The sequence below is a fragment of the Phoenix dactylifera genome, unplaced genomic scaffold (genome assembly GCF_009389715.1).
Source record: "Phoenix dactylifera cultivar Barhee BC4 unplaced genomic scaffold, palm_55x_up_171113_PBpolish2nd_filt_p 001872F, whole genome shotgun sequence".
Lineage (NCBI taxonomy): Eukaryota > Viridiplantae > Streptophyta > Magnoliopsida > Arecales > Arecaceae > Phoenix > Phoenix dactylifera.
Window position 1 is genome coordinate 33592 of NW_024069162.1, and position 26587 is coordinate 60178.

At 37.4% G+C, this 26587-nt stretch overlaps 2 protein-coding genes across 5 annotated transcripts; one reads left to right on the forward strand and one right to left on the reverse strand.

Moving 5' to 3' along the window:
- Positions 1 to 1586: 1586 nt before the first annotated feature.
- Positions 1587 to 20289, reverse strand: LOC103700706 (uncharacterized protein At4g14342). 4 transcript variants are annotated; one of them, XM_039122909.1, is made up of 5 exons: positions 19794 to 20289; positions 18659 to 18873; positions 3950 to 4035; positions 3726 to 3849; positions 1587 to 1996 (listed from the first exon to the last, which is right to left on the reverse strand). In XM_039122909.1, the coding sequence occupies exons 2-5, from the start codon at positions 18662 to 18664 to the stop codon at positions 1949 to 1951; spliced, it is 264 nt and encodes an 87-aa protein (XP_038978837.1). In that variant the 5' UTR covers positions 18665 to 18873; positions 19794 to 20289; the 3' UTR covers positions 1587 to 1948. The 4 variants fall into 4 exon arrangements, with proteins under 4 accessions (XP_038978837.1, XP_038978835.1, XP_038978836.1 ...); XM_039122907.1 differs by lacking the exons at positions 18659 to 18873; positions 19794 to 20289 and adding an exon at positions 12818 to 12982; XM_039122908.1 differs by lacking the exons at positions 18659 to 18873; positions 19794 to 20289 and adding an exon at positions 11369 to 11470.
- Positions 20290 to 24187: 3898 nt separating this feature from the next.
- On the forward strand, positions 24188 to 26547 carry LOC103699302 (lysosomal Pro-X carboxypeptidase-like). The gene is made up of 5 exons (XM_039122906.1): positions 24188 to 24353; positions 25075 to 25227; positions 25635 to 25714; positions 25827 to 25876; positions 26158 to 26547. The coding sequence occupies exons 1-5, from the start codon at positions 24192 to 24194 to the stop codon at positions 26283 to 26285; spliced, it is 573 nt and encodes a 190-aa protein (XP_038978834.1). The 5' UTR covers positions 24188 to 24191; the 3' UTR covers positions 26286 to 26547.
- The last annotated feature ends 40 nt before the right edge of the window (positions 26548 to 26587 follow it).

Consider the following 26587-nt stretch of genomic DNA (forward strand, 5'->3'; position numbering starts at 1 on the left):
TACTTTTTATGTTTTTTTATTTTGTTTGGAGTTTTTGGACATTACCTTGAAACCATGGATCTAGAGATAGAGATGTTAGTCAAATCTAGAAAATTATCCTAAAGCCAGTCAAATTCTTTTTCCTTCTTTAGGACTAGCTCCTTAGTTAACTTTTCCACCGATCTCGTTTTGCTCTCCCAAATCCTTGAATGTTCTTTTCTTCTCCTTCGCTTCATCTTTTTCTTGAGGATATTCTCCTTCCCTTAATCTTTTTAGCCACTGAAAATAATGGCACAGGTTGTTTCTGCATAATATCCTGACAATATAATTTATGGCATACTGATATCATAATTTTGGTCTCACAAGGAACTATCCCCAGTTAATTATCATGATTCATTCATGATATGCATAACGTCCTTCTACTATAGCAGTAAGCTGTTCCCTTATGTTGGATTTGTGGAACAGTCAAGGGCTAAGGGTCATGAACAATCTTGTTGATTCTATAGTTCAATTGACAAACTTGACTCAGAATTTTTGAGCTTGTTAAGATGCCAAGTAGTTTCCATAAGCCAACTATGGCCTTTTATTATTCTAGATTTTAGATATCTTACATCTGATGGTTTTTGTCAAAATCAAAAATTGGATTTTAATTAACTCATGCTGTGTAGTGCATGTGTTGACACATATGAAACATCTTTTAACACAGCATTTCTATATTCTGGAATCCACATATTTTTATTGGATCATCAATTGGGTTATCAATTCAGATCTAGCCCCAATCCAAACTTGATTCAATAAGCTTATCAATTATAATATTAGCATTTAAAGTCAATTATTTTCTAACAATTCAGGTTAAGACTATAGAATTAGCAGTCCTGAGCTTATGGGCAATCCAGTGACCTCTTACCATATGCATTCACTTCAGAAGGAAGCTTGAAGATGGTAAAAGCAGAGAGTTGGATTTGAACTAGTTGTCATCGTTATCAAATGTCTACCAAAGAAAAGGTAGAATGGCCTTTTTAAACAACATTTGAAACTTACTGAATGAAGTGATAAATTAAAATAACTGTGGTACGAGACTTTTTAACCATTGACAACCTGCCAGCATCAAGTGCCGGCTGAATTGGGGATGGCAATACTTACCCATTTAACTTAATCCAACTGGTAGATTAGATTATCTATTTAATAAAATAGTCTTATCAATATTTAGATTCTAGACCCATTTAATATATAAGTAGAGTTCGGATTGACAAGTTTTTGTCTTTTTTTTATCCAATTGGTCTGACCCGGCCTGATTGCCACCCCTCATTTGATGCTGAGTAATAAATTCTGGAGAGATTTTAAGTTGAATAAGCTGCCAGATTTATTAGCACAGCAGGCACTGCCCAAATAAAAAATAAAATAAACTACAATAAAAATCAGATTAGAGGTTTTTCGGTGGGGATGACCTGGGTGAACTCTTAGAGCTTTGGTTGCAAAATAATCTGATAAAACTTCAGGTGAAAAGACTTCTCAAAAGCTGATCAGCGTGGAGCAATGCATAGTACCTACGTCCAGCAAGTATTGCTTGACAATATTTTCAAGGAGCCGAGCAGAGCACAGAGTTCTTCCTCAACCATCACACAAAAAACTGTTAAAAATTGTTCTCAATGGCTTACCTGCTTAAATAAAAACACCATGCTGCGTACACAATCAAGACCTAACGTTTATAGCATTTAAAACAAAGCAAACTTAACCATCTCACTGAAACAGGTTCGCCAGAAATCCTAACAGAAGCAAAACAAAGTGCCACCTAAACGAGTACAGACTATCTTAAGTCCACATCCCTCATGTAAACCCAAGAGTCCACTAAAAAGACATTGTCATCATGCTCGATATGGATGCAATAATAATGCTTTCTCCTCCTCTTTCAAACAAAGCTAATATACGATGGAAGAGTATTTGCTGCAGTGCTTGCTTCGAAAATACTTCAATCCTCTTCTCTCTCGGGAGGAAGTCCACAAGGCAACAGCATTTTCTGTAAGAAAGATCAAGAAGTAAACTACCATGCAATTCAAATTAGCAAAACAAAAGGAACTATTTGCGCACAAAATTTGGGGATATTTGCATTCTTCCAGAATGGTTCAAGTCATCTTTAGTTCTTTTTCATCAAAAGGAATAGCATATCTTAATAAAACTTTACATAGCAAGATTCACCTAGGTTCCCTAACAAAAGTGCATCATTTCATCCTATATATTAAAGTCATATACATGGCACCCATCACAACTGATGCAATTCAAGGAGCACCAGCACAAGCAATATCAAAGGAATAACAGTGCCATATGGATTAGAAACTAAGAAAGACTCCTTTAATTCACAAGAATCAACTCATAGAATTGGTAGTTGGGAAAATTAATATATTAAATTGCATAAAAATACATATCATATAATTGAGGTATGTTATATTACATGATGTGTATCACTTCATTCAGATTCTTAAATGAAGTTAATGGCTTACCATAATTTGAGTTGAGACCAAAGTGATTCCCTCACCTTACATCAACATATTCTACAAGGGGTACTTTAAGTCACCCTCATAGCATGTCTCTAGGCTAAAAGATCACCAAAATCACCAACCTAGCCTGGACGTTCTTTTACCCCACTTTCAGAAGACCGTTTCACTTGGAAATTATTATTATCCGTCTTCCTCAGGCATAAAAGCATCAACTAAAACTTTAAAATCAGTACTCATCTTTTTGAGAAAAGCTTCAGAAAATGATTTCTTGGAGAGTTGTACTTAGAAGAGAAAAACCAAGTATTATTACGTAAGTTGATAAATTTTGACAAAGCCATCATGGGCCATCTCCAAGCTCAGCTCAGTGACAGCCAAGCTTTACTCTCATGTACCACATTGGTAGGAATAACCCTTATCAAGCATGTTCTTGTTGTTGCTATCATATGTATCCTCATGAAAATCTTAATCCCGAAGGACATCCTTTCAGGACTAAAGTGCATGGCTTGACTCCTGCAGACTCATTTGAAAAAATATAAACAAACTCCAGTTATTTAAGTGAAACGGAATGCTAAATTTAAAGTTTATTCAAGCCTTGGCATTTATATAAAGCACATGTGGAATTTTTCATAGGCAAGATTCTTATAGATGGCAATCTATTTACACGGAATATCTTACTTCACCAAATTTCTGTTCATAATGATTGACAAAATCCTATCTTTAAAATAGGATTAAATATAGTAGGTTCTAGAATGATCTAATAAATATTGTTATATATATATATATAAATTGCATTTATTCCTTTAAACATTTAAGAATCTCAGTGAAATATCAATGATCACTTGAGACATCATTATAAAGGTTTCCTCATATATTGTGTCACTATAATACCAACTTTTGTAAAGCATCTTAAGAAAGGGTGCTTTGCAACAGTAATCCTGCTCAAGCTTTTCCATTAAAATAATACACTTAGCAAATACATTGTGAACTTTAGGGCCTTGTTATAAAGGAAAGGAACATGTATGTCTGATAGGTATTTATCTCAAATAGTGAACAAACAAAAGGAGAAGCAACTTAAATTCTAAACTTTTCATATGTGAATCAGCACATCATTAAGTTATATGTACTACTTTCACACTTCTGCAGACCCACATATTAAACTTTATTATTTTGGTGGTCTGATGGAAGACAAACACATATGAGGTCTATATAATATATAGAATTATATAGCAATAATATCTAAGAATGCCATACCTGCATAAAATTGTAGCGTTCTCTTCCAATGGATTCATTTTCAGCAATGGCGAAATATGCCAAGAGGGGGTAGTGGCCAATATATGATGCATAACTATCACGTTGGATGTTTACTGCCCATTCACTGTTTTGAAAAAGTGGGACAAACAAATTTAGATCTATAAATTAATCAAATTTACGAAAGTAGGTAAGAAGGGATGATTTATCAATATTTGGAAACTCACAATCTATTCAAGTCAGCATGCCCTGTACCAACATACTTAGCCTGAAGATGCTCAAGCTGAGAATTAATGTTAAACCTGTCGCTGGCCTGAGAACAACACAAAAAAATCAGTTCAGACATATTGTAAGCAAAAAATTTAGTTTTATCTTAAGCCAAAATTCTGACTTCATGGTAGAGCATGATTATGCACAAGTACTAAAGTGTGAATAAAAACATCTGAAATCAATGCATAAAGATAACCATCAACCCTGTGATGATAAAACTAGAGTAGCCCGATATGTCGAAGGAGAAATACTACACTCACAAAGTGATCTACCTCCAGACATGGGTTAAGAATTAATATGATAACAGGCTTACAACGAGCTCCCTAAATAAGCTGCTTTGGTGCACTCGAAGACTTGGTGGGAACCTAAGCAGACTCTTATGGAACAAGGACTGTAGAAAAGCAACTTAAACACTGGGCAGATGCTTTCATCCTACTTTATCAATGGGAAAAAGAAAAAGAAAGACCAATCAACAACTGAATAAAGAAAACTGGATGTCTCCAATGCAACATAGATACTTATAAGAAGGTCCTTTAGGAAGTGATACATGTAGATAAAGATACATAAAAGTTGATGTGCATGATCGTAACAGAGAAACACTAAGGTCATACATCATAACCTTCCGGTCTATGTCCCAGCACTCAGAAAATGGTATATTGGTAAAAAGAAATCATAATAAACATACTTATGAGTTTTAATATCATTAAGAGGGTTTTATTTTTTTCCCTGTTTTTTCTTGGGTAAGCCATTAGAAAAAGGGATGACACAAAAAATGTCCCATGAGCTGGCATTTGAATTTCTCCAAATTATTTAAGCCATCATTAATTATGAGTCCTATCATTAATTATAAGTAATTAATTGTTTGATTAACGTCTTTTAGTTTTTCATGTGAACTTCTAGTATTATGTGTCATCTCTTAGCACTTCATGATGTCTTTTTTCATATTTTGCACTTTCATCCCTTCTAGTCAAGGGTGAATTGATTGTTTTATTTTGTCTGCATAGAGATGGGGACACGTCTCATGTCTATGCCTATATATAGGGGCACTTTGTATGGAATAAGATATATAGTGATAAATTTGACAAGTTGAATGAAAATTCAGCATTAGGCATTGGAGTTGGAGTTCTCCTTTTTTATCTTATGCTCCTATCCTCTTGGTGGATTCCTTGTGGGAGAAGAGCATTTACCTGCTTCCACTTGTGCTATCTCCTTACCTCCGACTCGGCATTTGATCCCCTAATTCTGGTGTCAAGGGATATAAGGTATAAAAAAAGTAAAGGTCACAAAAAAAAGAGTGAATTTTCCCAGTGATTAGTTCTTGTGAGAGCACTTATTAATTTCTAGCTGGTAGGTGGCTTCATTTTGATCCAAATTGTTTATAAATATCATGGATTGATAAGGATGAAGGAGGTTCAACCATTATCATCAAGTGCTGAAGACTGTATAAGAGCAGGGGCAGAGTGGTAGTTTGGAATTATAGGATGATACTTTCTCCAAGCTTTCAATGTAAACTTCTTTTTCTCCTATAAGTTTTTTATCTCTTAAACTTCAAGGTTAAGCCTCCTCCTTCCTAGCCATCCATGATGACACTTGAGCCTCTTCCATCCCAAACCATAGAAAATTTGAACTGATACTGATTTAATATAGGTTGTAAAACTGATCACATTGATATCTACCAATTTTTCATCTACCTAAAAGAAAATCACCTATTGAGTGTTGATTTGTCACTTGTCTTAAATAGTTTTACGGTGAATTTTGCACTCAATCTCATTTACGAGCCTTCTAACCCTGCACCTTTGCCTTTATCTCGATCTCTTCTTATACCTCAGTTCTAGCACTCTCTGTTGAAAGAATTATATTCAATTGTTTATCCTTTATTGAGTTACCTATTGTTTCTACTTCTCAGAAATTAATCAAGAAGCCACAAGGATTACCTGTTTCCTTTTCCTAGTATTCAAATAAACTTATTATTTCACTATCTCAATTTCAGTTGATTCATCTATAGAATCCTCACTTTTAATTTTTTTTGGAAAAAATCACATAGCCCAAACAAAAATCATCCACCAGTCCTCCATGGAAGACAAGCAAAATGATCAAGAATTGGAATCCAATTGTGGAAGAACAAAACAGAATATCATTATAATATGTCTCTTGGATACGTAGACTAGCTAGAGGTATTCAGAAAATCCACTCATTAGGTGGAAGAAATAGGAAATAAACTGATTTCGATCCAAAACTCAATACTAGTGCCTCATCTAACAAAGGTAAAATAGTATGTTTCTTTAGGTTCCCCCCTGAGATAAATCTACAAAGCACTCATATATGTGTTAGTTTCATCCATCTTATTTCTCAGTGAAATTCTATACGGATCAAGTTGCGACCTGCAAACCATGACATTTGCCAATTATCTGTGACTAATCCAATGCTTTGGGAGATATTTATTTGGCCTACACATAATTACATCCAGAAAGCAAGATAAAATCAAAGTCATCATATAGATGTATATTGTATACATTCACCAAATTTGCCACAGAAAACTGTGAAAATCTCCTCCACGTCAATGCTTTTCACAGCCGCAATTTCCACTTGGTCAATTTCTATAGGATTTGCCCAGTTACCAACAAAAAAGAAAAGCAGAGGTAAGAATTTATTGAAATTTTGCCTTCTGATGGATCTAAATTAGTTCAGATGTATAACCTTCCCTTTGAAAAAGAATTTATAGAGAGAAAGAGAAGGCATAATTTGTTTTTTTTGCTTCTTCATTGCTTATTTTCTTCCTATATAAGTTTGTTTTACCTACCCTAATTTCTCAAATTAATTCATTTTATTCCCTCCATAAAAAATATAAGTTCCTTTCACTCTATTAGGCTCATGTTCGAATAATTATTCTAAACTTCCCCTTACACTAATCTTTCTTTACTTTTTTTCCCTGACTTGTCTCGGTACACCCCAAAATAGAGTGCGCTTAACTACCAAAAAATAACAGAACATATTTTCACTCCATCTACCAGCGTCATGAAGAACAATTTGCAATGCATATGACAGTAGATTGAAGCTCCAAATTCAGCAAAGATATATTATCAATCAGAGTGTCTTTAATTGTTAAAAATAGAAAAAGAAGTGCAGCTTTGTTTGTTTGAAAAACTAAAAAATGACAAAAATAAATATTTCACAAGTAGTTTACATCCAATCTATACTGAAGGAGTGAATTTTCTTTAGAGTTTCAAGTGATTCTACTTATTTCACATACTGAAATAAACAGTTGGCTGATTGTCAATTTCCCACGTAAGCTAACTAATCATATCTTAAGAAAAAGTCAAATAACTTCGCACTATTCGCAACAATACCAAGAATCAGATATACTCCCACCCTAAATAGCCTTGCAAATTTATAGCCATATTTCACATGTATTAAATATGACTAATGCCAAAGCATATATGATCCATCAACAAGTTCAGCTAGAAGCAGAGTAGCCAAATAATCCAGAATAGCAGACAAAGAACCAACCATGTATCAAAAGGATGCAACAACTAGGAGACGATAATACTGAAAGAAACTAAGCTAAGCATAAATAATAACGAATCAAATTCTAAAATTTATTTCAATACCTAGTTTAGTCATCTAACAATGTTGATATTTATCAAAAGTAGGCCTTTTCTATGCTTTAAGTACCAAACTACGAACTAGGGTTTCTAAATTTATAAAAACAAAAGCCCTAGAAGGGCAAGCAGACTGATTTAGACTATTCAATTCAAGCCTATAAATTTTCTTCATATTTTTCCTTCGCTTTCAACTCCAGTGAGGACTTAGGGTTCAAAGTTAAGCAAAAAAGAAACTAATCGACCCACAAAAACTAGCAAAGGAGGGAACATTCCTAGGGTTTTGGATCAAGAGGCATTAATCCAAAACACCACAGATTAATTCAGAGGAGAAATCGGAGTACCTGCATGGTTCTCGTTGGAAATTCGCTCTCGAGCTTGGAAGGGGATCGCCCTCAGCCGGTCTGCCCAACATTTTAGATATTGGGGGCACGAGGCGGCGGAAGACCGCGCGTATAGAAATTTCTATGCGGTCTCCAAGTTGGACCCGGATCTGAGCCATTTGGGATCTATATGGCCTTCTCAACAGAGCCAATATGGACCGCCTAAGGCCCACCGCAGTCCCAAAAAAGCTCCCTGCGAAACAATTCCAAATCCCAGAGGCATTTCAGTTTTTCTGGCTGTTCTCCTCTCCCCCCTCCTCGGCTTCTCGGAGTTCTCTCCTCTCCAGAGAAAGAAGGGGAGCCAGAGAGCTGAGAGAGAGAGGTTTTTCATTTCTGAGAGAGACTCTCCTCTCTCGGCAGGAGCCGCAGGACATCTCCCTTCGAGGCCGAGGTGCGAGTCGCGAGAGCGAACCGGCGAAGAACGCTTCTAGATCTGGCGCCGGCAGGTGGAAGTAGCTGTTCTTGGCCTCTTGGGCGAAGCCCTCGCCGGCGACTTCTTCTCCTTCGGCGGCGGGCACGGCAGCACCGCCGGGATCCGGCACTCCACCCTCTTCGGCGTCTCCCGCCAGTCTCTCTTTCTTCTCTCTCCCAGAGGACCCAGACAAGCCCTTTTTGGCTCTTTCTCTATTTTTCAGGCAAGCCCTCTTCCCTCTTCGACTTGAGAATGCAAGGAAAGCCTCGACTTGAGAATGCAAGGAAAGCCTCGACTTGAAAATGCAAGAAAAGATAGTATTTTCAAGTTGCCCCCTGACGTTCCAATTTTTTCACGTTGGTTCTTTCTTCTTTAAAAATTTGCAATCAAGTCCCCTATATTTTCTGACGCAATGTGAATCCAGTGATACAACCGTGGTGGGCATCAGAAGACCAGAACAGCCATAGCTCTCATCCCAAGAGGATTTAGGATGGTTATTTGGACTAAAATATCAGTCACAAAAATAGTAATTTCTTGATTATCAATTTCCTCATCCAAAAAAAAAAATATTTTTAACTAATGAAATATATTTTCTTTTTTTTCTTTTTCTAATCTTTGAAGTTTGAATTCATGATTGTTTTGCTTCTAGGATTTCAGTTCTTGTTGTTCTTGTTGCGACTTCGGCTCTTCTCCAACTCCACCCGTCAGTCTCCAGCACCGTTTCAAATGTCTAATAGAAAATATGAATATAAAAAAAAGTACAAATCCCATGCTTGTATGGAGACCCATGATCCATATGGACTATGAATCAAATCTGCTCTAATACTATTTATAAAAATTTAGAAACGCATCAAAAAAGTATTATTTATATTTTTTAGTCCTATAATGATCACCAAAAAAAAGGATTTGTCTGACTGACAAGTTATGCATTACTCCTTTGCAAAGCAAGCTAGCTAACACTTATTATGAATCAAGTGGTAGACATTTGACTTAGTTATTAGCACAATGATGCTCTCATGCAAATTATTGTCATATGTATTGTTTTCATAAGCTCATCTTTCCTCGTAAATTATATGTATTGTATGGAGAGAATTAGCGAAAGGTATATAGTGCATGATCTTTAGAAACAAATTTTCGGGTGAAGAAGATATAATCAAGTTAGCAAGCAGATTGTTTTGGCCGCATTAGCTGGACTTAATTTCCTCTCTCAGGACTGCTATTGCTATTAGAGTATTCCAACAAGCTAGGATTTCAGTGAGCAAATCCAGTTGTATTTTTCATTTTATTCTTGTCAGGATGGAGTGTAATCTCTTCTTGTTAATTAGCTTTATGTTCTTCTCATCACTACTCCTCCTTGGTTAACTTCCAGCTGAGACCTGACATGGAGAAGAGGGTAGAAACAGGAACATGTCTGTTGTTTACTCTCAAAAGGAAATGTTCTGCTGTTCCTCAAATGTATACAGATTTTTAGCCATCTTTTAGATTTCCAGACATGCACGCGTGCGAGACAGGAACATCTCAGACTCTTCTAAAATGATAGAGTTTGTCCCCGGCAATCTATGGCTGCATTCGATAACAAATGAAGTGGTCTTCTCCTCACTGTTTGTCATGGCTGCTCCTTTTGTTTCTCTCTCTCATATCACTGTGAAAGACAACCAGAAAGACCCCACATTAATAGAATTTTCACTGCTGCACAAGCTTACTTCCAATTTTTTGTTTCTTTTCATGAGATGACCTAATTTGAGTCTACGTATACAGATGTTGTGGGACACCAAAAGATGCACAGTTCTGATTTTAGATGTACTTTCCACTATGGTGTTGAGATCTAACAATTTCCAAGATCAACCAAACATTGATAAACTCTTGGTTCACAAAGATATTGTTTGCTTGATTATCAATTCTGTTGTCTTGGAAAAGGTGAGGTGCAATTGGGACTATTATAATGCAGGATCCGACCATTATTCGGCTTGACCCGGACCTAATCCATAACCAAACTTAATAATTATGCCTTAAAAAGTTCAAAATTAAGAAAGAAACCATCCCAAACCTATCGATTCATGGGTTGGATCTTCTTTGACATCTCATAAGATCCATTAACTTGAAGCCAATTTGGGTTGGATCTAGGTCCAGTCAGACTTAATCCAATCCAACCCAACTTTCCCACTTCCAGTGATGGGAAAGGTGCAGCTTTACAAGAAGAGGAGAAAGTGGGGAAGGATCCATTGTCTAGCTGTAATTTTTAAATCTCTACAACTTTTATGGATTTTAGTTGCCTTGATTTAACAAAAGAAGAAAAAGAAGCATTGCTTATTGGAGGACTTTCCCCCCTCCTGCTTTCTTGTTTTCTGTAATATATCCTTTCTTTTAATCATCATTTCTGACATTGACATCTCCATCTATGTATCATCCTATGTTCAATCCATAATTAGATTGACTAAAACATGTTCAGTAATGAAAAGTGAGATCCACTATTATTAATTAGCAAATTTGGGGCTTGGTCACTGCTGAATTTTATATCTAAGCTAACAAGAAGCATTAAATGAGTAAGATATCAGAGCACCATTCATTGCCCCCACCTTTTAGGTCTCAAATCTTTTTCCATGCCATCACTATGGAGCAATGATAATTCAATGTGATATTAGCAGCACCAATTGTGTTAGAGAGAGAGAGAGAGAGAGCTTTACAAGGATAAAAAGTAACTTTTTAGTATAATCATGAACAACAGAAGAAGCAGATCATCAGAAGCAATATTAGCTTTACAACAGAAGCTTCTTCTGTTCTATTTTCACTCCAGAGAGATACATCTGATCACAACCAATCCCCATATATAAAAAATATAAGTCAGAAAAATTGAAACAAAAGAGTGACACAGAATATAGGTTCTTAAAAGGGAACACTAGTAATGGAAGATCCTCTCTCAACTATCTCCATTTCTGTGGTCCCATAGAAGGGCAGATTAATTCAGAGGAGAAATCGGAGTACCTGCATGGTTCTCGCTGGAAATTCGCTCTCGAGCTTGGAAGGGGATCGCTCTCAGCCAGCCTGCCCGACGCTTTAGATATTGGGGGCACGAGGCGGCGGGAGACCGCGCGTATAGAAATTTCTACGCGGTCTCCAAGTTGGACCCGGATCTGAGCCATTTGGGATCTAGATGGATCCAATATGGACCGCCTAAGGCCCCCGGCCCAAGGAAGGCCCACCGCAGTTCCAAAAAAGTTACCTAATTTGTTTTTTTTGCTTCTTCATTGCTTATTTTCTTCCTATAACAGTTTGTTTTACCTACCCTAATTTCTCAAATTAATTCATTTTATTCCCTCCTCCATAAAAAATATAAGTTCCTTTCACTCTATTAGGCTCATGTTCGAATAATTATTCTAAACTTCCCCTTACACTAATCTTTCTTTACTTTTTTTCCCTGACTTGTCTCGGTACACCCCAAAATAGAGTGCTCTTAACTACCAAAAAATAACAGAACATATTTTCACTCCATCTACCAGCGTCATGAAGAACAATTTGCAATGCATATGACAGCTAGATTGAAGCTCCAAATTCAGCAAAGATATATTATCAATCAGAGTGTCTTTAATTGTTAAAAATAGAAAAAGAAGTGCAGCTTGGTTTGTTTGAAAAACTAAAAAATGACAAAAATAAATATTTCACAAGTGGTTTACATCCAATCTATACTGAAGGAGTGAATTTTCTTTAGAGTTTCAAGTGATTCTACTTATTTCACATACTGAAATAAACAGTTGGCTGATTGTCAATTTCCCATGTAAGCTAACTAATCATATCTTAAGAAAAGGTCAAATAACTTCGCACTGTTCGCAACAATACCAAGAATCAGATATACTCCCACCCTAAATAGCCTTGCAAATTTATAGCCATATTTCACATGTATTAAATATGACTAATGCCAAAGCATATATGATCCATCAGCAAGTTCAGCTAGAAGCAGAGTAGCCAAATACTCCAGAATAGCAGACAAGGAACCAACCATGTATCAAAAGGATGCAACAACTAGGAGACGATAATACTGAAAGAAACTAAGCTAAGCATAAATAATAACGAATCAAATCCTAAAATTTATTTCAATGCCTAGTTTTAGTCATCTAACAATGTTGATATTTATCAAAAGAAGGCCTTTTCTATGCTTTAAGTACCAAACTACGAACTAGGGTTTCTAAATTTATAAAAACAAAAGCTCTAGAAGGGCACGCAGCCTGATTTAGACTATTCAATTCAAGCCTATAAATTTTCTTCATATTTTTCCTTCATTTTCAACTCCAGTGAGGACTTAGGGTTCAAAATTAAGCAAAAAAGAAACTAATCGACCCACAAAAACTAGCAAAGGAGGGAACATTCCTAGGGTTTTGGATCAAAAGGCATTAATCCAAAACCCCACAGATTAATTCAGAGGAGAAATCGGAGTACCTGCATGGTTCTCGCTGAAAATTCGCTCTCGAGCTTGGAAGGGGATCGCTCTCCGCTTGGACGACCCAGACAAGCCCTCTTTGGCTCCTTCTCTATTTTTCAGGCAGGCCCTCTGCCCTCTTCGACTTGAGAATACAAGAAAAGATGGTCTTTTCAAGTTGCCCCCTGACGTTCCAATGTTTTCACGTTGATCCTTTCTTCTTTAAAAATTTGCAATCCAGTTACCCATATTTTCTGACGCAATGTGAATTGTGATGCAACCATGATGGGCATCAAAAGACAAGAACAGCCATAGCTCTCATCCGAAGAGGATTTAGGATGGTTATTTGAACTAAAATATCAGTCACAAAAATAGTAATTTCTTGATTATCAATTTCTTCATCCAAAAAAAATATTTTTTACTAATGAAATATATTTTCTTTTTCTATTCTTTTTCTAATCTTTGAAGTTTGAATTCAGGATTGTTTTGCTTCTCAGGATTTCAGCTACTCATACGTGTTCTTGTTGCGACTTCGGCCTCTTCTCCAACTCCACTCGCCAGTTTCCGGCACCGCTTCAAATGTCTAATAGAAAATATGAACGTGGGTATGAAAAAAAAGGTACAAAAGTTTAATGAATCTTGAGTACAAAAATTTGATTAGTAACTTTTGCATCTCAAAAAGCTAGACTAATTATTTTTAAATAAATTTTTAAAATATTTTGCACTTATTAAAATTTTTTATCACTTTTTTAAAAAGAATAAGACCTCTCTTAGTGAGTTTACTTTAGGCCCCCAAATGCATTAAGCCGTCTCAGTGTGGAACTAAACCCATGCTTGCATGGAGACCCATGATCCAATGATCCATATGGACTGTGAATCAAATCTGTTCTAATACTATTTATAAAAATTTAGAAACTCATCAAAAAAGTATTATTTATATTTTTTAGTCCTATAATGATCATCAAAGAAAAGATTTGTCTAACTGACAAGTTATGCATTACTCCTTTGCAAAGCAAGCTAGCTAACACTTATTATGAATCAAGTGGTAGACATTTCACTTAGTTATTAGCACAATGATGCTCTCATGCAAATTATTGTCATATGTATTGTTTTCATGAGCTCATCTTTCCTCTTAAATTATATGTATTGTATGGAGAGAATTAGCGAAAGGTATATAGTGCATGACCTTTAGAAACAAATTTTCAGGTGAAGAAGATATAATCAAGTTAGCTAGCAGATTGTTTTGGCCGCATTAGCTGGACTTAATTCCCTCTCTCAGGACTGCTATTGCTATTAGAGTATTCCAACAAGCTAGGATTTCAGTTAGGAAATCCAGTTGTAATTTTCATTTTATTTTTGTCTGGATGGAGTGTAATCTCTTCTTGTTAATTAGCTTTATGTTGTTCTCATCACTACTCCTCCTTGGTTAACTTCCAGTTGAGACCTGACATGGAGAAGAGGGTAGAAACAGGAACATGTCTGCTGTTTACTCTCAAAAGGAAATGTTCTGCTGTTCCTCAAATGTGTATAGATTTTTAGCCATCTGTTAGATTTCCAGACATGCACGCGTGCGAGACAGGAACATCTCACCCTCTTCTAAAATGATAAGTCTGTCCCCCGCAATCTATGGCTGCATTCAATAACAAATGAAGTGGTCTTCTCCTCACTGTTTGTCATGGATGCTCCCTTTGTTTCTCTCTCTCTTATCACTGTGAAAAACAACTAGAAAGACCCCACATTAATAGAATTTTCACTGCTGCACAAGCTTACTTCCAATTTTTTGTTTCCTTTCATGAGATGACCTAATTTGAGTCTATGTATACAGATGTTGTGGGACACCAAAAGATAGATGTACTTTCCATTTTCACTCTCAGTAGTGTTGAGATCTAACAATTTCCAAGATCAACCAAACATTGATAAACTCTTGGTTCACAAAGATATTGTTTGCTTGATTATCAATTCTGTTGTCTTGGAAAAGGTGAGGTGCAATTGGGACTATTATAATGCAGGATCCGACCATTATTCGGCTTGACCCGGACCTAATCCATAACCAAACTTAATAATTATGCCTTAAAAAGTTCAAAATTAAGAAAGAAACCATCCCAAACCTATCGATTCATGGGTTGGATCTTCTTTGACATCTCATAAGATCCATTAACTTGAAGCCAATTTGGGTTGGATCTAGGTCCAGTCAGACTTAATCCAATCCAACCCACCTTTCCCACTTCCAGTGATGGGAAAGGTGCAGCTTTACAAGAAGAGGAGAAAGTGGGGAAGGATCCATTGTCTAGCTGTAATTTTAAATCTCTACAACTTTTATGGATTTTAGTTGCCTTGATTTAACAAAAGAAGAAAAAGAAGCATTGCTTATTGGAGGACTTTCCCCCCTCCTGCTTTCTTGTTTTCTGTAATATATCCTTTCTTTTAATCATCATTTCTGACATTGACATCTCCATCTATGTATCATCCTATGTTCAATCCATAATTAGATTGACTAAAACATGTTCAGTAATGAAAAGTGAGATCCACTATTATTAATTAGCAAATTTGGGGCTTGGTCACTGCTGAATTTTATATCTAAGCTAACAAGAAGCATTAAATGAGTAAGATATCAGAGCACCATTCATTGCCCCCACCTTTTAGGTCTCAAATCTTTTTCCATGCCATCACTATGGAGCAATGATAATTCAATGTGATATTAGCAGCACCAATTGTGTTAGAGAGAGAGAGAGAGAGAGCTTTACAAGGATAAAAAGTAACTTTTTAGTATAATCATGAACAACAGAAGAAGCAGATCATCAGAAGCAATATTAGCTTTACAACAGAAGCTTCTTCTGTTCTATTTTCACTCCAGAGAGATACATCTGATCACAACCAATCCCCATATATAAAAAATATAAGTCAGAAAAATTGAAACAAAAAAGTGACACAGAATATAGGTTCTTAAAAGGGAACACTAGTAATGGAAGATCCTCTCTCAACTATCTCCATTTCTGTGGTCCCATAGAAGGGCAGTCCACTTGAGAACTCCCCAAACTCAATATTCTTCAGCTCAAAAAGATCAGAGCTGGAGTCAGTCTCCCCTCCATTATCCTCCATACTCTCCTCCTTTCTTCTAAACTCATCCCCACATTCCCCATGCTTCTCGAAGAACCCCTCTTTATTTCTATGTAACACCCATCTGTTCTCCAACAGCCCTTCATTCCAAGCCACATCAAGCTTCCCACCACCCAAAACCTTGCTTTTGTCATGAAGTCTATCACTGAACTTAGCTATCTCAGCTAGCCAAGTCTCCCCTTGTACCCTTCTCTCATCCCAAACCTCTCTTTGTGGACAGAAAGTTGCCACCTTTGGCTGGCCATGGGCCAACTTATAGCTTCCGCACTGTTCCTCCTGCGACTTTGCTGGGATGTTGGTGTGAGGGGGAGGGGTGCTCCGGGAGTGGAACTCCTCCTCCTACTCCTCCCTCCAGGCCTCTCTTCTAACTCTCCATCCTTCGATGACTTGGCGGTGGTGCAAGTATGATGCAGGTGCATGAACATCAGACAACTTGCATGCCATTTTCAGAGTATTAAATGGCCGAATTTAGAAAAGTTATTAACATAAAGGTTTCAGGTCTCTTTCTCTTCTTTCCAACAAGCCTAAGAACATTAAAATCCGAGTTATGGTTGGAAAGTTATAGGTATTTCAAGAGGCAGGTGTCTTTTGACCTTTTAAATTCCCTAAGAGAATTTAGTTGGTTTTGATGTCTTTTATTGTATGAGTTACCCATATTAAGGTGACTTTTGATCTTTCATTTTCTTTTGTCTTTTCATGTTACCCATGACTTGTCTATAAATAGTCATGAATTGTAATGAGAAGGCATCCAAGTATTTGAATGAAAGTTATCTTCCTCCTTGCACAAGAAATTTATCTTATCTTTTCTCCCACTTCCATTGGATTGCAAATTGATCCAAGCGGTATCAAAGACTTGGATTTCCTCTTAGAACCAGTTTGGTTAAATATAGAGTTTAGAAAGCTAGCCAACCTAGTACCAGGGGAGCTTGGTTGCTTACCCTTCCTCTCATTGGAATGGCATTTCTCCACCCCTTGGCACTCTTGGGGAGGTATGGTCGTCATTGGTGTGTCCAAACTTTTCCTCTCTTCCCTCCAAAGCACACCGTCTTCCCCAATGACTCTCTGAGGACCAATTCTTCCGGCGAGACCAACTTCGTCCATGGCACCGGCAAAGTAGCGTACTGCCTCAAAGACGTCGAGCTCACCAGAGTCATGCCGACGGTGAGCTCGCCTGGAGCGGACGCTATTGTCAGTGTTTGACAGCCCGATGGAGGACATTCTAGAGGAGTGGGTGCACAAGGACATGGATGTGTGGATTCCCTGCATGGGGTTGTCGGATGGTTCTTATAGGCTGGAGATAGTGGAGGAGGCTTGAGAGAGACTGGTGAAATGAAGGTGGCCTTTGGAATGGAGGAGAGTGGTGGACTGGTGAGGGGGGACAACACTTTTTAACTCCACCCACCACCACTAGAACAATGCATGCTTGAGAATTGCTTGATGAGAGGCCAACCTAACGCTATTTATGCTGCCCAACAGTACAGAGAGAAGGAAAAAGGCAGCAAGGTGGGATCTTGAACAGTGTTACAGCCTAGCATGTGATGAAGATGTTGGGAAAAAAGAGTTTCGCCTCCTTTGGTTTATTGGCCAGGCTTCATTGGAGGAGATTTTTGGCTTGATTGGGTTTCATAAATATGTCAACAAGAGAACATTATTCTTTTAACTTCTTTTGGATTTTATATCCACTAGGTAGCTTTTTCTAGGAGCCAAAGCCATCTCTGTCTTATGTTGTGAAGAAGATGCTTTACTTTTTGGGAGCTGATCGGGACATAGATGTGACCAAGGGAGGTTGTTTTAAAACCTTAAGCTTGCATTTTGCAGTAAATATGAGAAAGAAAAACATTTTCATGTTATAAGAAGAGGAAGAAGGGAGAAGAATGATAGACATCAGAAACACACTGAAGCCTACTTCTGATCGCAATTCAGCTCTATTCCTTGCTGTTGCTCTGTTCCTAGTAGTTTTGCTTGTTAGAACTTTCTTCAAAATTCTTACAACCTTGTAACCTTTTATTCTTTCCTTGTACCTTCTGAAGCTCCAGAGTTCTTTTGTAAACAGTTTCCTCAATAAAGTTGGGCGGCATGGCCTCCCGTTCTCTCTCTCTCTCTCAAAAAAAAAAAACAAATTATTGATGCAAAAAAAGATAGACATGAGAAACACAAACTGTGAGATATGGGGCTGAAGTCGGCAGCCCCAGCCGACTTCAGCCCCGTTCCTATTTTTGGGAGGACCAGAACAGAGGATCGCGATTGCGATCCTCTCCGGCTCCTTCGGGGACAAATGGGGCAAGGGCGCCGCGGGTATCCCGCGGCACCCCCCCTCCGGTCACACCGCGGCCGATCATGGCCGCGGATCGCGCTCGACCGCCGCGATTTTCGCGGCGGAGGGCGGTTATGATGGGCGATTTTCAATACCTAGTTTAGTCATCTAACAATGTTGATATTTATCAAAAGTAGGCCTTTTCTATGCTTTAAGTACCAAACTACGAACTAGGGTTTCTAAATTTATAAAAACAAAAGCTCTAGAAGGGCACGCAGCCTGATTTAGACTATTCAATTCAAGCCTATAAATTTTCTTCATATTTTTCCTTCGCTTTCAACTCCAGTGAGGACTTAGAGTTCAAAATTAAGCAAAAAAGAAACTAATCGACCCACAAAAACTAGCAAAGGAGGGAACATTCCTAGGGTTTTGGATCAAAAGGCATTAATCCAAAACCCCACAGATTAATTCAGAGGAGAAATCGGAGTACCTGCATGGTTCTCGCTGGAAATTCGCTCTCGAGCTTGGAAGGGGATCGCTCTCCGCTTGGACGACCCAGACAAGCCCTCTTTGGCTCCTTCTCTGTTTTTCAGGCAGGCCCTCTGCCCTCTTCGACTTGTATTCAAGATGGTCTTTTCAAGTTGCCCCCTGACGTTCCAATGTTTTCACGTTGATCCTTTCTTCTTTAAAGATGGTTATTTGAACCTAAAAAAAAAAAACAACTTATTGATGCAAAAAAAGATAGACATGAGAAACACAAACATGCTTCTTCAAGGCTTGAGGTGTTTCTGGGAAGATCTCAAAGTACAGGTTCTGAAAGGTTTCTTTCAAGCATATATTGTAATATGCCTTCTGATTATTTCTTTGAATGTTGTTTTGGGTTTAATTCTTGGATAATTCTTTCGGCAGAGAAGTTATACCTTAAAAGCAGGGTTCTGACCATACTGTTACAGCTATGATGAATGATGGTCTAATTCCGAAATTTGCATAATATTATAAGCAACCATTAACTGAAAATTTAAAAGAAAACTACTTTAACAGTAATCTTCTTTTTTTTCTTTCAGATTATGGTGGCTAATTTAGCATTAATATGTTAAAAGATGGCTTTGCTTGATTCACAATGTGCAGTGCTATTCTTCAGAATTATTTCTTGAGAAAAAAGATGTCAAAAAAGAATTTATCAATTAAATTTCATAAGCAAACATTAGATTCAAATATAGATAATTTATTGCTATAAACTTCCACATCTATATACGACAGGCATTGTGTGTGTGTTTTGAGCAAAAGATAAGGATCATGTTATCCGGCCAGTATGTGCATTGTAGCTTTAAACTGTGATAATGGCCGTCGCAGGCAACCATGATTGGAATGCTGTGCAGAATCTATGTAGAATCTTCCACAAGAACTACTACTCTACTAGACTGTTTATACCAAAAAGCATTCGCAACTCAAACTGTAAACGAAAAAAAAAATAAAAAAATAAATGAAGAAAACAGAGCCAAAATTTTAGACCCCATAGAGAATAGAAGAAGCTAGCCTAGGATAAACCCCACAGAGAATAGAAGAAGGGAGGAACCGAAAAAAGATCACCCCAGCCGAAAGAAGAAAAGGTGGATCATTTTTACCTCGGTAGAGCAGAGGATCCGACCTCTTTAGGAGCAGTCGAGCAGAGATTCAACCTTGGTTCCCAGGACCCGTCGAGCCGCCGCGGTCACCGTCGATGGGGAGGCCGAAGTTGTCGGCACGGGGGAGGAGAGGGCGGAGGTGGAGGTCCGGAGGAGAGGACTCGGGAGGCGAAGAATCAGGAGGAGAGGAGAGGGGAGAGACTCGAGAGAGACTGAGGGAGGGAATAGAGCTCGGGCGGGGCACAAACCCTAACCCTAAGTCCCTAACTAAGGAGAAGTCGCGGACGGTGGAGTGTGGTCCTCGAGCCGCCGCGGTGGCCGTCGATGGAGAGGCCGAACTTATCCACACGGAGGAGGAGAGGGCGGAGGCGGTGGTCTGGAGGAGAGGGCTTGGGAGGCGAAGAATCGGGAGGAGAGGAGAGGGGACTAGGGAAGAAACTTGAGACTTGAGAGGCGACGGCAGCACAAACCCTAAATCCCCAAGGCCACGAACTCACGAAGTCGAGAAGTCGCGGGCGGTGGACGGGTTAAACGGGTCGCGCTGAAGTTGGGCCGACGCGGGAAGTTGGGCCGATGCAAATAAAACGGGCTGAAGCGGGTCTATCAGCCCAATAGCTAAACGGGTTAAACGGATTACACGGGTCAGACATCTGAAATCCATATCTGACCCAATTAATAAACGGATCAGACATTTAAAACCCGTATCCGACCCAAACCCATTTAGACCAAACCCAAACCTGTTTATGGCGGGTCGAACGCGGGTCGGATTGGCGGGTCAGGTCATATTTTGCCACCCCTAGTTATCCCTCCATCACACAATATTGTCTCCTGTGGATTTTCAATAGGCAAGCATTAACTTATTCAAGGCATCCAATTATCTACATTTCTCTGGGTCCCTCCTTCAAACCACGTAGTGCATTGCTTCTACTTTGGTTATAAACAGGGGCAACACCAAAGAATAATGGGTGTGTAAGTAGAATTGAAAAAGAGTACACTTTTTAACTGTAGTGGCCCCATATACTGGTGCAAACAATCCAGGCCAAGCTGCTCAGCTCGGCTCAGTATGTTGGAAGAGCTTCTTGAGCTTAGCTCGAGCTCGGGCTAAGCTTTGGATCAGCACGGTTCAGCCAAACTTTGAGCCGAGCTTTAACTTAGCGAAGCCTGATTTCTCTATTATTTTTCAAATCGAACCATTGTTCAAGCTCAGTTGTTTTGGAGCAGAGCTTCAAAAAAAGAATATATATATATATATATATATATATATATATATATATATATATATATATATATATATATATATTTGAGCTTGGCTAGTTAATTTTTCGATCGGGTCAAGTTTGAACCAGCAAACCCTAGCACCCGATGTGTTGATAAATGAATCAACTTTGCTTCCCCAAACTTCCTTGGAGCAATGTTAATTGAAAATGTTAAAGACATCCATGCATGACTTATCGATGTTTATGCCTGCATGCGTATATCAAGGGTTGTGGAGTCAAATTAATGTAAGTCAAGATGCTAACTTAAAGCAAACCAGATATTATGGGATCAAAAGAACATGGCAGCAAGTGGCATGCACGATGCCACACTACGTGGCACATGTTCCAAACCTTGAGAGGCCCACAAAAGAAACAGTGTGAAGCTCCTGGCTGACTGCCACAACAAGCAATGGCCCTGTTACGCCATTTGAGGGCCAAGGTATCACGAATCTTTGGCAGAGTTAATCCAAGCCAAGTTTGGGGAGTCACTCTTATCATTTCTTTGTATGGTTGCTTTCGTTCTTTTCTGGGGTACATGTATGGTTGCTTTCGTTCTTTTCTGCCTCCAAGCATTCTAAAAGTCAACATTGGCTGGCCTTCCGCTCCTCTGGAGTCCTAGCTTTTGGGGCAAACGTTCAGGAATAGTTATTTTCCTTTTGCTCAGCTCCATACAACTTAGATAGCATTGAGCCTCTTCACCTCACAAGTCCCATCTTTGCCATCCTCAATAGGATATTTCCTTTCCTATGAGAATAAGGAGCCAGCTTTTGGTGATCGTAGATCACTAGTTGTTGAAATATTTGCAGAAGAAGAGAAAAATAAGAGAGAGAAAAAGAGAGAAAGAAAAGTGATTTCATTTCTCTATTTCATTACATTCGATATATCTCGGGAGTTATACATACTTATGTATAGACTCCATATAAAAAAAATAATATAGGCTGATATATAATCATAATAACAAAGAAAAATATTATGGGTGATACAGATTATTATGTGATCCCTAAAATCACTCGAAGAAAATCTTGCTAATAAAGAAAAATAATATAGGTTGATACATGATCATGCTAATAAAAAAAATAATAAGGATGATGCAGGTTGTTACGTGTCACTAAAATTATGCTAACATCCTTCCTCAAACTCGAAATGGTACTGTAGATGCAAATTTGAGTTTGAAAACTAGATTACGAATACATCCAGAAACTCAGGTACTAGATCAAGAGTTAAAGTAGCAGCTCAAAAACTGACGTGATAGACTCAGAGCTGACATAGCAACTCAAAAGCTGATGTGGTGGTACATCAAGAATTGATGTGGCAGAACATGAGCTATTATAGCAGCTCAGAAGCTGATGCAGCAGATTAAAAGTTGACATAACAACTCAGAAGATGATATGACAGACTGATGTGTCAAGCTGATGTGAGAATATAGAGAATTTGATATGGCAGAACAAAAACTAACATCGTAGCTTAAAAACTGATGTGGCAAATTAGAAAGCTAACATAACAAACTGATGTATTTGACAATACTAACGTAGCTCATTGATGTGGTAGACTAATGCGTCCACCAACATGACTGACTAACATAGCAAACTATTGTTTGTCGATGTCTCTAACTGACATGACATATTAATGTGTCTACCAATGTGGCTAATTAACTTGTTTGATGATGTGGCAATGAGAAGATACATGAAAGATGACAGTTGCAGTGAAGACAGAGCTCAGAGAGAAGGCAACCGAAGGTTGACAATCCTCGTAGACAAAGGCACTATGGAAAAGAAGCAAAAGACGTCGAACTTGATAGTGAAAGAACTAGAGGCAGCAAATAAAACTAGAGATAAAGAGAAAGGGGTTGAGCAACGGTGAGGAGAAACGACTGAAGATCTGAAGCTGAGAAGAAAAGTAATGGAGATGAGCTACAAATCCATTAGAAAATAGAAGATCTTCGAGTATTAATCCACTAAAAATAGATGATATATAGATCTACTAAGGAGTATGAGATCTTTGAATGTTGATTCACTAGAAAATAGAAAATCTGCGAAAAAATAGAGAATCTGCGAATCTACCAGAAATAAAAGATTTTGGGTGTTAATTTACGAGGAAACAGATATCAATAGATGGGTAATGGGGTCTTTAAAGCTTCTATACATTACAATGATGACCACAACAAAGACAGAAGAGATGGTGGCAGTACATTAGGTGATCGATGGCTCTGATACTATTTTAAAATATTTATAAAAAATGAGAAAAACAAGAGAAAAAGAGAGAAAGAAAAGTAATTTTATTTTTCTATTTTATTACTTTCCGTACATCTCAAGGATTATATATATTCGTGTACAAAACTTCATATAAGGAAAATAATATAGGCTGATATATGATCACGCTAACAAAAAAAAAAATATTATAGATGGTACAAGTTGTTATACGATCTCTAAAAACATTCTAACAAGATTTTGCTAATAAAAAAATAATATAAGTTGATACAGAATCATACTAACAAAAAACAATAATATGGGCGATGTAGATTATTACGTGATCGCTAAAATTATGCTAACACCAGTAATTCTTATCCCAGAATAATCTAATCCCCGATGATTTAAGATCATCGTGTTTAATATGCTATATTTCGGTGATTAAAGATTCCAGATATCCATGAGTAACATATTTAATATTTTGTAAAAATGCAAAATCATTGACCATATAATACTAAAACTATCTATTTGTATATTCCATATTAATACATTTCATAAAAATATATTTATTAGTCCTATAAATTATTAATCATATAAAAATATATTATTTTTTATTATAGAATTAATATTTTCATTCATACTTATAATATATGGTCCCACTTAGTTATGTATGAATTTTACATGCATTATTGACAAATTAGGAGAAAAATAAAAAATATTGAACTACCAGAAAGTAGGGGTGGCAATCGGGTCGGGTCGGACATAAACGGGTCGGGTCAAATGTTAAACGGGTCAGAAAAGTATAAATCTGAACCCGACCTGTTTATTAAACAGGTCAGAAAGTACAAACCCGAACCCGACCTGTTTATTAAACAGGTAACCCGGTCCGACCCGTTTAACCTGTTTAATAAACTGATCAATTAAACATTTAAATGGGTCGGGTTTTCTTCTGTTTCATGAAGATGTGCAGGATTATCGATGGATTCCCGCAAGGGGAAAGCAAACTTACCAAGGTGTTTTCAGCTGCAAACTTGTATTACAACTATTCTGGTAATAAATCATGCTTTGATATCGAAAATGGAACTGATCCTCATGGTCTCCATGGATGGGATTGGCAGGTAGAACCATCTTCTCTTATAATTCTATTTCAATTTATTTAAACATTTTTCTTTTTCAAGAAATCCATATGCTATGTGCTCTAGCTTTTAAATGGGTATTATTACTACAAAATACATGCTCCTTGTCATGACTGAAGTTGATCTCGTCGCTAAAAATATTGGTAATGATTTTTAGGTTTTATGCATATCTTCGTGGCTAAAAGTTTTCATGACAACAAAAAAACTATCATCCCTAGATCTCAAAGTCGTTTGCGATGATTCTTTGTTGTCATCAAGCATGCTTCTTTTCGCGACAAAAACTAGAAGACATATATTTTGCCAGATAAATACATAACTTGTTCTCATGGTGATGAGGTTCTATTATTTGGTGACGACATAGGTCATCACAAAAGACCTTATCTGGCGATCTGCAGGGACGAAAAATATTTTCATGATATTTATTAAATCTAAACTGGAGTCTCATCGAACCGGTCTCTATACACTCGTCTAAATTAGGATCATGTGGCCTAGTATCTATGGCAATTTTGATGAAAGCTTTTAAATATACCTAAGTCCAGGATCCTGAATGACATAGTATGGTCTCTGCAGCCCAAAAATCTATTCTCATTGACCACCAAATTACTTGTACAAACAAAGGAGGCCGCATGCACATAACAAGATATGATTTGTGGTATAGTTTAATGTGGAAATGTGCTTTCTAAAGTTGTTAATGCTCCTACAGGCATGCACAGAGATGGTCATGCCGATGACATGCTCTAATGAAAGCATGTTCCCATCATCGAGCTATGATTATAATGAATTCGGAGATGAATGCATGGCAAAGTATGGCGTTCGACCAAGACCCCATTGGATCACTACAGAATATGGTGGCAATGTAAGTGCTTTCTTCCTTCTATACGTATCCAATCTCCAAAAAGAAAAGGGTAACCTCTTAAAAGAATGTATCTCATGAGTCATGATGAACCAAGAAATAGTTTTTTAATGCTTGCTTGGATGGTATCATTCATTGTTATTTGGACGAGGGAATGGGATTCAATTCAGTTCTGGTTGAAGTCATCCTTCGAGGGGTATAATAGGTATAGAGCAGAAGGTAAGAAAACAACAACAACAACAACAATAACAACAATGATAATTACATAAGCTTGCTCAGCATGCAATTGTTTGTTTAATCTATAAGATCCTTTCTATGACCATTGTTAGCATATAAAATCCTATGAATTTTTTTTAGAGAAAAGTTAAGAACATTTCTAATTGTCATGCTCAATGGTTGTGGTGCAACAGAGAATTGATGCAGTACTTAAGAGGTTTGGAAGCAACATCATTTTCTCTAATGGAATGAGAGATCCTTGGAGCAGAGGAGGGTAAACAGTTTTTTCAAAAAAATTTCGAGGGCTTTAAGACCAACTTTAAATCTTTTAAACATGCTGAAATTAAGATTTTGGCTGTTATAGTCTGTTCATAACTTGAATGCAGGGTACTCAGAAACATATCATCTAGCATCATAGCCCTGGTAACCGAGAAAGGTGAGTATCAAATGAGCATAAGATCTTTTTTTCCATCATTTTCCCTTCTTTCGAAAGTAAAGAAAGAAGTAGCTTAGGCCATTATGAGCGACTACAGCTTAGTTTTGCCTTGAATGAATTTCCAAATATTTTGGCCCTTATTCTTAAACCTCAATTAAGTGCGTCAGATAATCCTAAATTACAACCCACATAAGTGTTGTCTGTAATTCTCATGCATATATGAGAAAATCATAAGAACATCCACTACATTGTAATGTATATATATTTGCCTTGTCTTGCAGGAGCTCATCATCTAGATCTCCGATTTGCCACAAAAGATGATCCAAAATGGCTTTTAGAGCAAAGGAAACAAGAAATTGACATCATCCAATCTTGGATAGATCAGTATCATATAGATTTCAAGGAATGATCAATGATCATATAGATTTCAAGGAATATTTAATGATTCAAGTGCCATTGAAGCATTAAGATGCAAATATTTGAATAGGACAGAATACATGAAAATTTCTACTTTTTGTAAGTCCTAAAAAGAATATACAGGTGATATGAGATTTCAACTGTAATAATTTTCCACAGAAACTGGTTACATGAGATATTTCCAGCTTTGAGATTGAACTGATTACCAGCAGTCAAATTTGATATATCATGCAGGCTACGTTTAATCTTTCTTATGAAACTTAGCTTGGATTTTGGTAGCTGTTCCACGTTGAA